Source organism: Cyprinodon tularosa, unplaced genomic scaffold (genome assembly GCF_016077235.1).
Source record: "Cyprinodon tularosa strain WSP-4 unplaced genomic scaffold, ASM1607723v1 ctg254, whole genome shotgun sequence".
NCBI classification, from domain to species: domain Eukaryota; kingdom Metazoa; phylum Chordata; class Actinopteri; order Cyprinodontiformes; family Cyprinodontidae; genus Cyprinodon; species Cyprinodon tularosa.
This window is the reverse complement of record NW_024038944.1, coordinates 83,755-99,382: the sequence shown is the minus strand read 5'-3', so window position 1 is coordinate 99,382 and position 15,628 is coordinate 83,755. Positions and strand designations below refer to the sequence as shown.

The 15,628-nt window shown below is 40.6% G+C and overlaps 1 protein-coding gene across 1 annotated transcript in view; it reads left to right on the top strand.

Moving 5' to 3' along the window:
- The window catches only part of LOC119785653, a 33,043-nt gene extending 17,778 nt beyond the window's left edge, over nt 1–15,265 (top strand). The window contains exon 5 of the mRNA XM_038288404.1: nt 15,188–15,265. Within this exon, the coding sequence (XP_038144332.1) occupies nt 15,188–15,265 (78 nt within the window). The remainder of the gene's footprint in view (nt 1–15,187) is intronic.
- Nucleotides 15,266–15,628: the final 363 nt, after the last annotated feature.

Sequence of the window (15,628 nt, the reverse complement as noted above, 5' to 3'; positions counted from 1 at the left end):
TCATTGACTGTGTCTGAATGTCCGCCCTAATCTATAGATAGGGCACTATAAAGTGATTACACCATTTTAGACGAGTGTCCACACGTCTAGTGGATGAAAAGAACGGGAGTTTAAATTACCCACAATGCACCTTGAAAGTAGTGATAATCCATGGTCACTAGACGAGCAGATATGCTTTGCGAGGAGAGCTCTCCTCGGCAGATGTTGAGACACGGCATTTGACTCTTCAGCAATCCCTCACTCTAAGCATGCTTGTAGCGACAGTGGAGAGGAAAAACTCCCTTTGAACAGGAAGAAACCTCCAGCAGAACCAGGCTCAGTGTGAGCGGCCATCTGCTGAGGCCCACTGGGGTTCAAGGAGACAGAAGCAGACATAGAAAAAAGAACATAGAAGCTGTGATCTATAAATACTTTATATGCTAGAAAAGGTAAACTAGATCCACAGGCAGCTCTACCTGGAAGTTAATTTAAGAAGCTCTGAGCGAGTTTTAATGTCAACATGAAAGAGAGAACATCCAGTTAGTCCCAGTAAAAGTTGAGCCCATAGCTATAGGAGAGAAACAGGACTAAACACTGGAAAACAGGCCGATCTCCAGCATCTAGAAGCAAAGGTGTTGATGGCAGCAACACAGCTGATATTTCTCTCCAGGATGGAGTCACAGCCAAACAGGAACAGATGATGTCATCAGCTGACCAGAACAGATAACATCTAACAAGGCAGGGGAGCTTCTTCATGACTGGGGGAGGAAATTCAAATTGTTTTATCTTTTTCTCATAATTCTTGGCTCCTTCTTCTCTATTTAGATGAAAGAATACGTTCATTGTCATCGCGCCCAAAAATGGAGAAAAAACATTTCTACAACCAAGTTACCTTCAAAAACATGCATGCAGTACATTTTGATTTTGCCTTTTTTAAATGTTAAAAGATGATTTCTTTAAAATAAAAAAAATGTATGATGAATCTTCAGTAGTAGAAGTATTAATAAGACAAAGCTTTGTGGTTATTTGGTCAATCTCCTATATCTGAGCAGACATTTGTTCAGGAAAAGCCAGGAACCTCACAGCTTTAGTCAGTATTAATGATTTATGACGAGTCTTTTGGGATTAATGTCAAATCGGAACAAGAATTTGCTTTTAAGTTAGAATCTGTACGGGTTTGTTGAATAAATCTCCCTCTATTTTGTTGCTTGTGTCAATTTAAACGAACACCTGAACAACTCAAGCAGCACCAGAAGGAAAAAAAGGGAAATGGGCCTAAATGTAGGTCAGCAGCTTATTAGTGGAACCAGATGCCTCTGTCAACCTGTGCCAGGGTCAGGGAACTGCATTTCAGGTAAACCCAAACCGAATGCTAGACATTTATGATAAGAGAGGCGCATGGACGGATCCATTTAACCTCCAGCTGCTGCTGCAGCAGGAAGTTAGCCAGGTCAGGTTTATCCTGCACAGACAGACGGAGCAGAAGGCGGGCAGAGCTCAGGTAACAGGTGGCTAAAGCTAGTTTATTCAAGCTACAGATTGCTCCATTCCCCCAACTTATCACCCCAATTTCTACATCATTAACCTCTGCACAACAAAACCAATGTACCATGAGACCAGAGGAGGAGTCCCATCTACCAGTGGGATCCACAGTAATCTTCTTCATGGGCTCACTGTCTTTCTGTTGGTATTTGATGCAAAGCTAGTTTTGTTTTAAAGCGCTGCATGAACAGCAGGACCATCAGCAGTGATTGGAACGCCACATTACTGCACAATTTCAGAGTTGTGGCTGAACACAGAATGCTTAGATTTGCACCTTAAACCCCCTAAATGACCCCCATATAATGTCATGAATTGAACAGTGTTGCCCCCATGACCCCCCGGTCACATGCTCCTCAGGAGGCCCAGCGATCTTGGAGCTGGGATCCAAACTAGTTGAAAGAAAACATGCTCCAAAGAGTTTTCAGTCTTTAATTTTATCTGGTGCAGCTCATCAACCAAACCACACCGAACAATGGCAGACATGTTTGATATCTAGAGGTGGAACTAAATTGGAAGAAACCACCAACAAGAGAGCACATCCAGTTAGTCACAGTCAGAGAAACAGGACTACACTGGAAAACAGGCCAAGCTCCAACATCTAGAAACAAAGGTGTTGATGGCAGCAGCACAGCTGATATTTCTCTCCAGGATGGAGTCACAGCCAAACAGGAACAGACCAGATGAAGCTACTATGAGAAAAAGCAGAGAGAGCAGAACGTTAGAGATTGAACTAACAGATTCTGCAGAGTGGGAGAATAGAGATAGAATGAAGCAGAATGATGAAAAAGGGGTCCCTATGTCCTCCAGCAGTCTAAGCCTATAGCAGCAGAACTATAGAGATAGCTCAGGATAACCTGAGCCACTCTAACTAGAAGCTTTATCAAAAAGGAAAGTTTTAAGCCTAGCCTTAAAAGTAGACAGGGTGTCTGCCTCACGGACTAAAACTGGTAGTTGGTTCCACAGGAGAGGAGCCTGAGAACTAAAAGATCTGCCTCCCATTCTACTTTTAGAAATTCTAGGAACCACTAGTAAACCTGCAGATTGAGAGCGAAGTGCTCTGTTAGGAACATAAGGAACAATCAGATCTCTGATATCAGATGGAGCTTGGCCATTTAAGGCTTTATATGTGAGAAGGAGGATTTTAAATTCTATTCTGGATTTAACAGGAAGCCGATGAAGAGAAGCCAGGATAGGAGAGATATGATCTCTCTTTTTCATTTTCATCAGAACTCTGGCTGCAGCATTTTGGATCAGCTGAAGGCTTTTAACTACAGTTTGTGGACTTCCTGATAAAAGGGATATAGAGCTGCAAAATAACAAGAAAAAAAATAAAATTGGTTTTAAATGAATGGCCAATTAGCACTGCTGCCTTGCAGCAAGAAGGTTCTGGGTTCTATTCCCTGCCCTAGTTAGCATGTTCTCCCTGAGCATGCATGGGTTCTCTCTGGGTACTCCTGCTTCCTCCCACAGTCCAAAAACATGACTGTTAGGTTCATTGGCTTCTCTAAATCCTCCTTAGGTGTGAGTGTGTGTGAATGGTTGTTTGTCCTGTTTGTCTTTGTGTTGCCCTGTGATGGACTGGAGTTTAACCCGCCTCTCGCCCATTGACTGCTGGAGATAGACACCAGCACCCCTCGCGACCCCACTTGGGATTAAGTGTGTTAGAAGATGGATGGATGGACCTACCTATCAATACAAAAAAATATATTTTACTTCAACCCAAACAAATACTCAAAACTTATCATAGGAAACAGCAAATATGAGACCAAACTCCCCCCTTCCATTCTCCAATGGTGTGGTCCTGTGCTCACCTGCTTAGAGAGGTAAACAGCAGAGGTGAATATTTCACAATGAGCTTTGATATTTAAACTCATGTGTTTCCCTTTTAAGAAGAGTTAAGCAAAACAGATATTGGAAAGTTAAATCCATTTAGCTTTTTACCAAAATGGAAACAAGATGTGGCCGACCAAAGAAACCACACCCCAAACAAATCCACTGCACCCAAAACAACCACAATAAACCAAACTACAAAACCACCTGCTGAGTTTAACTGTTATTTCAGCCGATATGCAGGGAACAAAGGCTCATTGTTACTCAGTAAGTGACTTGTTTCCTTATTTATTTCCATTATGTTTTCACCAAACATATGAGTGAGTCAACATGCCTGTCAGAGCTTTGCAGTCAAAGCCCGCTCCGCTTGCTCTTCTGATGGTGCTTTGATGGGAACTCAGGATGGTTTAATACTCGGCCTTCTCTAGTTAATGTCTGATATCTGCTTTTTTAGTCGCAAAGGAACTTTTGGTTGCTTCAGTGTTTAAAACATAAAAGCATCTTTACATCGCTACAACTTATAAGTGTGACAATCAAGCAGTGAGGCATAAAACAAAAACAACAAAAATAGTTAACTATGCTTCAGTTTTTTTCAATGTAATATTTGTTTATTACAGGTGAAAAGATGCCAAATACCCCCCAAACCAGGAGTAAACCTGGAGCAGTTGGATCCAGGTGTGCTGGAGTACAAACCCACCTAAGCAGATGTGAGTCTTAAGCACCAGGGTCTTATTATTTACTTGTTTCACGTTATTTCACAGTATTTACTTTTTTCTTGTATTTTTCACAGATTAATTGCATTTGCCAACAATTCTGACAAATCACCAAGCAGCCACCATGGTGGGGGGAAAATGAGACTTTCTGGTTTTAGGACTTGCCTGACTGTAATATTTATACAGTTTGAATGCATTTTCCATTTGACTTAAAATTGTTAGTATTTTATTTGATTAGTATGATATACAGTAGCTTTCATAATGGATGTTTCTTTATAGCCTATGATCAATTCACTGTGGGGAAAACATTTACCGACTACTCTGGCTTGTTGTTTGGATATATTTGTAATGACTCAAAACAAAGGGACCAAGTGTTCAGGCAAGACGGACAGTGGGATAACTTCAAAAGCGTTTATTAAAGCAACAACGGATCAGAGTTGCAGCGGCTGAAGGCGTCTGAGGCAAGAAACTCTGGAGTGAGGAAACAGGGTAGTAACCACAAGGACAGAGGATGAGCGCGTGAGTCACTAACCTGGTTTAGAGTTCAGTCGGTGCCCAGAGAACAAGGGTGATACCAGCCGGTAAGCTGACAGGAAGCAGCGGTTCCAACACAGAGAGTTCCAGAATATAGAAATAGGTTAGGATCAGACAATCAGAATACTATTAGTACAACTAGAAAAATTCTCAAGAATAATCTGGCACTGATGGCTGGGACCAAGCACTTCAAATAGAAGCAGGATCAGGTGGAACAGGTGAGCAGTGATGAGAAAACTGGGCAGAACTGGACAGGTGAAGAAACTGAGCAACCTAACCAGCCATCAGCGCCAAGATCATGACAATATTGTGGGTTTAGTTTAAGCCATAAAAACATTTCTGTAATAAATACAGTTCAAATGAGCAATTGACAAAAATCATGTTAAATGTGAATAAATATTTTCAGCCTTAAGCCCTGAACACACCCAACATCTGATTATGCACCTGATCTGTAACGTGTGTTTAAAAACGTCGGGGCACGAAGCACTCTGAAAGTGAATAGAAATGAAATCGTGGAAAGTGATTTTCTGTGAGAGGCCTTAAGTAGCTCAGACCAAGATAGACCACAGGTCTGTTTTGTTGCGCTGCACAGGCAATTTCATAGGAAAATAGATGTGGTTATAAAGTATAAAATATAAACACATCTGCTTTGGGGAAATATGAAGTATAAATACAGAGATGCTGCGATTTGATATTGGCTCAAATAATGAGTAATTAGCTAGATTGGATATCGAACGAATGAGACCTACTCAACATCTAGATCCTATTTACTTTACATCGAGGAGTTATTTCCTTTTTTCATTTCTTGTTGGTGCACACTGGGCTTTAGCTGGGGGGAGTGCTGGCCTGGTGGTTAGGGCAGGTTTTCAGTTCAGGCCCCACTCCCACAGACTGACACTCTGGGTCCCTGAGCAAGACCCTTCACTGACTTTTTTATCATTGTGGTGGTCTTCACGCAGCTATGTTGCAAACTTTAAAGTACTACTGCTGTTATCTGAAACCGGTGGTCTAATGAAGAATGATCCTGTTCAACAAAACATTTTTTTAGCAATAAAGCTGCAAAAAAAGGGGATTAGTCCTTTCCATTTAGACGTCTGCATTAGGATGCAGGCTGGAAGCACTGCTCCAATTCTCCAGATTTTACGCACTTGAATCCTTAAGTGCACTTCCTCTATAAGCACACTTCAGAGAGAGACTTGTGGCCTAGTATGAGTATTGGGTCTGGGTCACTGAATGCAGGAGAGAGAAAAAAAGGCTTTTCTTTGGACCAAGGAGAAAGGAGCAATATGTAATAAGTTTAAAGTCCATATTAAATAAAAAAAACTTCTAAAAATATAGATTTTAAGACAGAGCAGCAACTGTGAAGTCTTGATCTTTGTGGCATGTGTGTTAAAGGAATAGTACACCCAAAACATGATTAGCCTTCATTTTCTACTCACCCCCATGCTGAACAACACTCTGGAGTACTTTTTCGATATCCCAAATGCATCTGGAGATCTGGGAGGCTTCTTGCTGTCTGCTGACATTCAAATAATGGAGGTCTATGGCGCCCGAGACAGAAAGGTCCATAAAAGTCCACAAAAAACGTGTCAATATTCCTCCATACTGCTCGTCCAATGTATTCCAAGTGTCCTGAGTGGGTAGCATCCATGATTTACTCGAAACGAAGTCATTTAGAATGTTTTTAGAGCATAAACAGTAGTGTATAGGATTTCCTAAAAGCGCGTTCACGAGTCTAAGAAAACCGCGGCAGACCAAACCAGATGAAAGTGCGCATTCAGCGTCTGCTCTGCCAATAATGCAAGCGTAGAAGAAGAAATGTGCTGTTTACCTGTGCAAAGAAAGAAACAACGAAAGAAAAATGTCTGAGGACTTCAGTGTTGAGGAAGAGCATGAGTTCTTTGCCGAGCTGAATGCGCTGGTTTGGTCTGCCGGCTTCCGTAGCGTCGTGAACGCGCATGTGCGTGCTTTCAGGAAATCCTATACACTACTGTTTATGCTCTAAAAACATTCTAAATGACTTCGTTTCCAGTAAATTCTGGACGCTACCCACTCAGGACACTTGGAATACATTGGACGAGCAGTATGGAGGAATATTGACACGTTTTTTGTGGACTTTTATGGACCTTTCTGTCTCGGGCGCCATAGACCTCCATTATTTGAATGTCAGCAGACAGCAAGAAGCCTCCCAGATCTCCAGATGCATTTGAGATATCAAAAAAGTACTCCAGAGTGTTGTTCAGCATGGGGGTGAGTAGAAAATGAAGGCTAATCATGTTTTGGGTGTACTATTCCTTTAAGTAATCGCATGTGATACAGGAAATGGTCAACAATATGGTGAAAGTGAAAATATACGCTGTAAACCAAGATTAGTAGAATCTACTTTCAAAAACCATCCTAACTCGCTGCCTTAAACGATGGAAGTACTGAAGGATTAATTTTATAACTAAACTAAGTTCAATGTACTTCAGCCCCCAAAGGATTGGGACAGAATACTTCAGCTGAAACCAAGTTAAACTAACGGAAGATCTCTAGTTGGAACAACAGTTTACTACTTTTCAATTTAACTTAACTTCAGTTCATTAAAATTCTATATTAATTTCTGACCACACTATATGTCTTTAGTACTCAAAACTCTAAATATCATTTTAATTCAATAGAGCTTTACAAAATTATCTATTTAAATTATTTAACATTTTCTTCCAGCACCAAGGCTTTCTCCAGTTACAATAAATAATAATTCATCTTAATAATCTATTAAAATGTCCCAATTCTGCCCAATAAACTGCAAAAGTTGAGAAGAAACTAGTCAGCAGCTAAGCTCTAATGTTCTAACCCCAAGCTTTATTTAGAAAGTTTTGTCTGCTTTAGTCTGATTTAATTCAAACCATAAACTAATCCCTCATGTTGGGTGTTTTCCCTTAAAAACCTGAAAAACTACATGCCCATCTCTAACCTCCTTCCTCAGTGAGAATATAGAAACAGTTGCAGTTTAACAGTTAAATGCTTATTAACAAAAATCTACTGCTTTGATGTCTTCCAGTCAGGTTCCCATAGCAACCACAGTACAGACACTGCCCTGATTAAGGTGTTCAATGGCATCTGTATAAACTCAGACCCTGGAAGAACCACAGTGCTGCTATTACTAGACCTCAGAGCAGCGTTTGATTCTGTTGATCGGTGGATTTTATTAGAGCGTCTGTAAAACTGGGTTTACCTTTCAGGTTCAGCACTGGACTGGTTTAAATCCTACCTGAAGGGCAGGGACTTCTATGTGTCAGTAGGGAACTTTAAATCAGAGACCAGAAAAATCACATGTGGGGTTCCTCAAGGCCTCATTCTGGGGCCCCTCCTATTCAACATCTTCATGCGCCTCTTAGCTCAATTTTTAGCAAACAACCAGATAGGTTAGCCTAACTATGCAGACGACACACAGCTTAACATCCCAATGTCGTCAGGTAACCGTGAACCTATCAGAGCGTTGGTTAGAGCTTAGAACAGATCAATCTGGGGATGAACCATCATTTTCTACAACTGAATAGAAAAAAAACTGAGGAAATAATCTTTGGACCAAAGAAGAAGGGATCCAGAGTTAGCTCACAGCTTCAGCTGCTACAGCTAGAAACCACAGATTATGGCTGAAATCTTGGTGTTATGATGGACTCAGACCTGAACCTTCAGATGATCATAAAAACATTTGCTAAGTCAGCGTTTTGTCACTTGAAGAACATCTCCAGGATTAAAGGACTAATGTTCAGCAGGATCTGGCAAAACTCATTCATGCATTTATCTTTAGTAGAATTGATCACTGCAACAGTGTCTTCATAGGTTTCCCAGGTTTGCTTGGTGTGAACATCCCTCACACTAAGCATGCTTGTAGCGACAGTGGAGAGGAAAAACTCCCTTTGAACAGGAAGACAGTGAGCGTCCATCTGCTGAGGCCCACTGGGGTTCAAGGAGACACAAGCAGACATAGAAAAAGAAGCATAGATACATAGAGAATCAAGAATCCACCTTTCGTATTCCATTTTCAGAGTTTTTTAAAGTGTTTAACAGAGACGTTAGCACCTCGACGTCGGAGTACACAGAGTGAAGCGAAAAGACTACAACTGTGTAAACAGGCCCCATTTCCGTTTCCGGTGGCAGGGGAATATTGACTATTCCAACAGAACTCAATGGGATTTACAAAATGCTAAATAAAACACTACAGGAACGTTTTTTCTTTACGAAACTTTTTTTGGAACGTCATTGAACAGCGCTGACGACCCGGTGAGTAGCATATTTTAAAAAAAGAACGTTTAAGGTTGTTTTAAGGACATTATCGGACATGCACAATGGAAGCCATTCTAAAGCAGCCGGGGGGGGATTCTGCATGAGCCAAAAAGCAGAGACAGGACCAATTGTCAAAATTTTGGTGTCGATCATTCGATTTCATCCTGGACACTACAGAAAATGGGCTAAAAGTGTTAAAAACCGGAATTCTCCTTTAATAGTTTGAGGTATAAAACAAACCTGAACCAATTAAACAATCAAATTAAACAAAAAGACGAACAATTTAAACAATCCACTCCTAAAGTGATATGTATGAGAGGAAGAGACATGCAGAGAGAGGAGGGCAGGTTATGCTACGATTCTACATGTTTCCATTCTCCTCCGTTTCCCAGACTGACCGGTCATTTATCCATCCATCCGCTCCTCAGTCTCTGAGTATTACAGGTTAAAATCAGGGAGCTTTAAAAACGGGAAAAGAGAGGAAATAATTAAGGGATAAACTGGGGAGGGGTGGTAAAACAGGCCCTGAAGAAGGTTAAAGGATCATTGCTGTGAATGACAGGAAGGAAAAGGCATCAGACCTCTGTCACATTCAAAGTCTGGTAGATTGAGAGAGCAGAGAGGACATCTCAAAATTAAAAAAGGGTTCATATGCTACCCTTAAAACTACGAACAGACATCCATACCCGGTCTGTTTTTTTAAGGTCAGGAGTTGTAAGACTATGATGATGAAGGGCTGCACAGAACTCCTGTCTGAAGCTCTTACCAACCATCCTGTTGAACTGCAGGCAAACCTGAAACATAGAAAATAAAAACCCATGTTTATGTCAAAATGTCATATTTTCATGAAACAACTGACTCTGAAATGATTCTTTAAGTTTGAGCCCTGCTGATGACATCATGGGGATTTTGAAAATGTGTGGCCATCAGTTGTAATCATTTTCATGCAGAGACTGTTTATCATTGCTTTAACCAAAATAAATAGTTGTCCATGTCTATTTGGAAGGCTTGAGTTTCATCCAGCTGCAGCTCAGCAGTCAGGGCAGCAACCAGGGGTTTCTTTGTCTCAGGCTCCCAGCAGGGGTCCTCTTTGTCTCAGTGGTTTACATCAAGGCTGGCTTCTCATCCAGTCTGGCTCTATAGGTTCTGAAACTCAAGCTAAATGTGTTGCAAAAGGTCTGTTTTGCAGCAGTTTGGTTCTGAAAGGTTCTGATTTATCCTTGAGGATTCTGGAGATCTGGTTCCCCCTGGGCCTTGAATCTCCATCTTGCTGGAGGTCCTGCCGAAACAAAATCCTGTCTGTTTCATGGGTTTTCTTTCCCTCACAGAGAGGGGGCTGGTAAGTCACACCTCTGTGGGAGGTCCGGTGGCCGCTTTTGAGATCCTTGGCTAAAAACTGAGGGATGCAGAGATTCCACAGCTGTTTTTTCACCAAAGCTGCGTTCTCTTCTCTGGTCATTATGTCAAGATGAAACATGGACACTGGTTCCCAATGTCCAAAAACCATGATCATGGCATATGGCTCAACACCCATATTCCCACCTTTAAAGGTTTGATCATAATATGTAGAAAGAAATGGCTGCTGTAATTAAACCTCTGCTTAAGAAACCGTCTCTTGACCCAGATGACTTGGTCAATTATAGACCTATATCCAATCTTCCTTTCTTATCCAAAATTCTTGAGAAAGTAGTTGCCAAACAAGTGTGCGATCACTTCCAGCATAATGAACTTTTTGAAGAGTTTCAGTCTGGCTTTAGAGCTCATCATAGCACTGAAACAGCTCTGGTGAAAGCCACTAATGATATTCTCATGGCCTCAGATAATGGACTTGTATCTGTGCTCGTCCTGTTGGATCTCAGTGCTGCATTTGATACAGTTGATCCCAATATTCTTTCAGAAAGACTTTAATATTTTGTTGGAATTAAAGCCTGACCCCCTCTGCCTTTGAGTACTGGATTTTGCCTAACCTTTGTGGATCTCTGAAACCTAATAGTTTTTGAACCTGGATTGGACCTGAACCTTCCTTCTTGGATCCCCCTGTCTCTACTGCGGCTGGATCCGTCATACTGTTGCTGAACCTGGACCCCTCTGGATCACATCTCTGGAAAGCCCCCACTGGAACCTCCTGTCAACCTGACAGCTGCCAATGGGCCCGTGCCCCAGCAAACCCAGTCTGCAGGCGGACTTCAGCTCATTACTCAGTTCACTGCCTCAAACCGGGCCTTCATGCTCTGGACCTCCTGAGTCAGGGGTTCCTGTTCAAGCGCAGCAGTGTGTCCTCCACATTAAATGCTTTCCCCATTCATTCCTAAAACAAAGCCTGTAAAAGTCACTGACCTGTGTTGGTTGTATCTTGGGTCCGATTCCCGTACATTACATAACCGTGTTTTCAGATAATCACAGAGGATAACATTTAATAATCCCCAAAGAAAATCAATGGGATTCCATCATAAACTTGAAGCAACATCAGTATAAACTTTAAAATAGTTATTTCATGACATAAGTTAATTGAGGTCAAAATAAATAGTTTAGCAACACAGCGATGTATCCGTCATCTATCGATGCTTTGATAAAGCGACCAACAGAAGTAGGCGTCTCCTTCAGGACGCTGACGATTCAGCTGCTGGTGAGGATGACAGGATCTACGTATCGCCACAGCTTTGAAAAATGGAGAACTGCTTTAATCTCTCTTTTACAAATCACTGACATTTTGGTTCTTTTGCATTTCAGCTATGGGCTGAAAAGTAATTTATCTCGTTCTGCTTTGCTGACTGGCATTAAAAAACAATCATGGCTTGGTCTTGAGTAAATCAATGCACTCTCTCTGAGAAAGAAAATTGCGTTGGGTTATCACAGGACTTGAAAATGTAATCTTTCTTTAATATCTGTGCAGAGCCACTTCAGAAATGATCCGAGGAACAGCAGCTGCTGGTCAGCCGCTCTGTGCTGCCCAGAAACACTGGCGGTTTATAACCCAGTTAGTGCAGCATTTCACTGACTACAGGAAAAATCTAAATCTATTCAGTACAGAAGGTTTAGGTCTCTACATAAAGAATCAAAACTTTATTCAATATACGTGACGTTTTTGAAACATCTGTTTAGAGTCCTTCTGCATGACTACAGCATCCTTTGGCCATCTGGATATTCTAGAGATAACAGTTTTAAATGTGTTTCTGGTGAAAACTTCAATGTTGGATATTTAATTTCTATTATGCTGTTTGTTATTGCAAAGCCACGTGTTCTCAGGTTTTCATAGAGGTCATAGAAGGATTTTCATGCCTGTAGCTGCAGTGGGATGTGATGCACGGTGAAAAGTCTCTGTTTTCAACAGAGTAATTCCAAATTATTGTATTCAATGCAACACTGGACGGCAGTGATGGGCAGTAGCGCCGCTACATGTAGCGAAGCTATTAGTTTAACTACATTTTCCAGTAGCTTGACCGTAGCGTCGCTGCTTTATTTATGAAGTAACTTTCCTGTAGTGACGTTATTGTTTTGATCAAGTAGCGACGTAGCGTCCACAAACGCTACAAAATCCAGGGCAAAACTAAGAAATGAAACCAGGTTTTCTATTTTGAAACAACAATCAGCCACAAGCTACTGTAAATAGCAGTTTCAGCTGATGCTCTTATAAGTGGCTTAGTAGCACAGGCACACTCAGTAGGGTTAAACAAGCGCACCCTTTCCGAGCCTGTCGTTCTATTGGCTGGAATGGTTGCTAGGCGACGATCCAACTGCAATCCGAGAGAGCAAAAAAAAAATCCGCAAGCAGAGCCTACGGGTTTGCGAGTGTGTTTGTGACCCGTGCAGAGCGCGGTTTGTGCGCGAAGAGAAGGAGGCAAGCGAGAGGAGAAAATATCTGTGCAAGAAGCATTAAATCTGAGAGAAGAAACAAAGATTTGAGAGAGAAGAGAACATATTTGAGAGAGAGCGCATGTTTTGAGTGTGAGCATTATAAGTTTTGAGAGCAAGAAGATGAAATTCTTTTCTCAAATTGAAGTTATGTGCTCTTGCATTATGGCAGGATAATTTTCCCATATGTGCCACTAAGATACTCTAATTAGAGAGCAGTAGTGAAACTTCGATATTGTATTTCCATGGCCTAGTTTACCAGACAGGATGTTTACATAAATCTGTTTTTAGGCTTTGCACAGATAAGATTTTTTTATTTATGGAGGAACAGCTCTACCGTATATAAAATAAATACATAAATAAATAAATGCTCAATAAATAAATAAATAAGCATTCAATTAATCCCCCCCAAAAATACAATGAATAAATATGTAGGTAGAAATTAAATTATATGGTGAGACATAAATATATGTATCTCTTAATTACCTTCTTTATTTTTTCCCCTTTTTTGTAAACAGTTTCATTTGTTACTTGAATCGACTGTTTAATTGAGGTCTGAAGAAGTTTTCTCTAAGGGAGACCCTAAAGAAATAAGATGCCTTTTGTAGGGTTTCGTTTTCCCTAGAGATGTCCATTGAATGCAAACTCATAGCCATGTCTCCATGTGTAGAACACTACACAGTACCTTTCATTTGGCTCTAATAACAGCAGATTGTTTACTAGTTTGTCTACTAGTAATTACTTCAGTTTTTATTTTAATATGCTGATCATAAAGCAATGTTTACAGTGTGATATGTCATTGGCTGATCTTTAATAAATATTTTAACCAGTGTATCAGACTCATTTTGAATTGATATTAGGTTGGTACAACGTTAAGTAGCTTCTGATGTAGTTAAGCTACTTTTAACACATTAGTGTAACTTAGCTTGCTATAATTCTTTAGGTGGTAGCTTTGGTGTAGTGAAGCTTAATTTATTGTTGAGTAACTGATAGCTTAGCTCACTACACTGGACAAGTAGCTAGCCCAACACTGCTGGACGGCATGAATGCTATTTAGATTTGAAAAACATTGAAATAAAACCAAGTGTTTCTGTTGGCAATTACAATTCAATTCATTTTCAATTCAGTTTATTTCAATAGCGCCACTTCACAAACAGTGGTGTCTAAAGTATTCATGTTTATTCCTCCAGCATAAATCCTGCTTTTTAAAAACACTTTTGTAGAAGTTAGAGGATCAACTTCAGCTTTTTACTCCAGTAAAAGTGTAAAAGTACAATTTATAAAACTACTTAAAGTATAACAGTAAAAGTAATGCAGGAAAACATGTTAAGGCAAGAAGCTTTACTGCTCTACCCTATTAGAGCAACATTTTCTACAATTCTGGTTGATAACTTCCTTAGACTTCATTTTCTCAGTTTTATAACTAATGGTAACATTGTCACATTTAACTTTACATCATCTTGATAAACTATTTATTTTGCTTTGTGGTGAACAACAAGTTGGTACTGTCATGATCACTGACTTGATTGTTCATTTTGTTCAGCTGCCTAGCTCTGCCTAGTTTCTCATCACCGTTCATCTGATCCACCTATTCCAGTCTCTATTTAACCTGACTGCTTCCAGTCATCCGCTTATTCGAGCCTTTGGTGAAACTTCTCCATTGTAGCTGATTGTGTTCTGATTGCCCGATCTTATTGCTGATTGTGTTCTGATTGCCCGATCTTATTGCTGATTGTGTTCTGATTGCCCGATCTTATTGCTGATTGTGTTCTGATTGCCTGATCTTGACCCGTTCTGATTGTGGACCTCTGAGCCTGCCTCTTCCTGTTCTGACCTGTTTGCCTGATCCTGTCACTGACCTGGATTTCCCTTCGGTACCTTGTCGGATCCCTGATCTTCTGGCCTGGACTCCTGTAAGCATCTCTGACACAGACGTTAGCTCCGCCCTCCGGACTTTTTTTTTTTTCTAACAGTGTCCTGTCTGCAATGTGGCAATAAGAATAATTATCTTGATGCCAAAAAGAGGCCAACAGATTTTACTTTCACAAGTGGAGCAGTACGGCTATCACCATAGTGTTCCGCTTCATTTATGCATATAAATAGCTTTATTATAATTATGCGGGGAGTTTTATAGATTACATGGACACTGCAATGGGAAAATAGAACAGGGAAAGAAAAACAGGAAAAAAGGGATGAAAGAAAGAGGAGATAAAAGGGAGATAATGATTAAACATCTTCAGTCTGATTCATCGACTGCAAAGAGATATAAAAAGAACAGCACAACCAGCAGATATAGTATAAGAGATACAGTTTAGTAGTACCTTGATGCTATTGCTAAAGTATAAGTAGTATTATTTAATATAACATGTACGCTGTGGTAGCTGAAGATCAGAATATGGGCTTTCTGTGTGGATTATCCTGCCTTCCTTTGTCTGCTTGGATCTGATCTGCTTCCTGTTCTGCAGTCTTCAAGGCCTGAGCGTCTGGAACTCTCTGGGCAGCGTTTGCTGTGTGCTGTTAGCAGAATCCACCTCATCCTGTGAGCTCGGACTGAACTATAGGAGCCTCACACGTTAATAATCATCCTCCATCGGATAGACGTGGTCACTAACCTGTGTTCTCTCCCTGCAGAGGTTCCTGTCTCAGACGTCACCCCTTGTGACTGCAGATCCATTTTCTTAATAAAGGTTTTTGATAAATCTGTCTGTCTACTGCAAAAACTGGGTCCTCTGTTCTGAGCCTTGACAGGTGCAGCACTGAGTCCAACCACAAAGAAATTAATTGTCTACATGAAACTAATTATTTTGATGGATTTTTTTATTTTTTCTAAATACCATCAGGCCATAAAGAAAATGAGCTTAAATGAAACAAAACTAACGAGACTATTTTCAAACTGTAATGGGTAG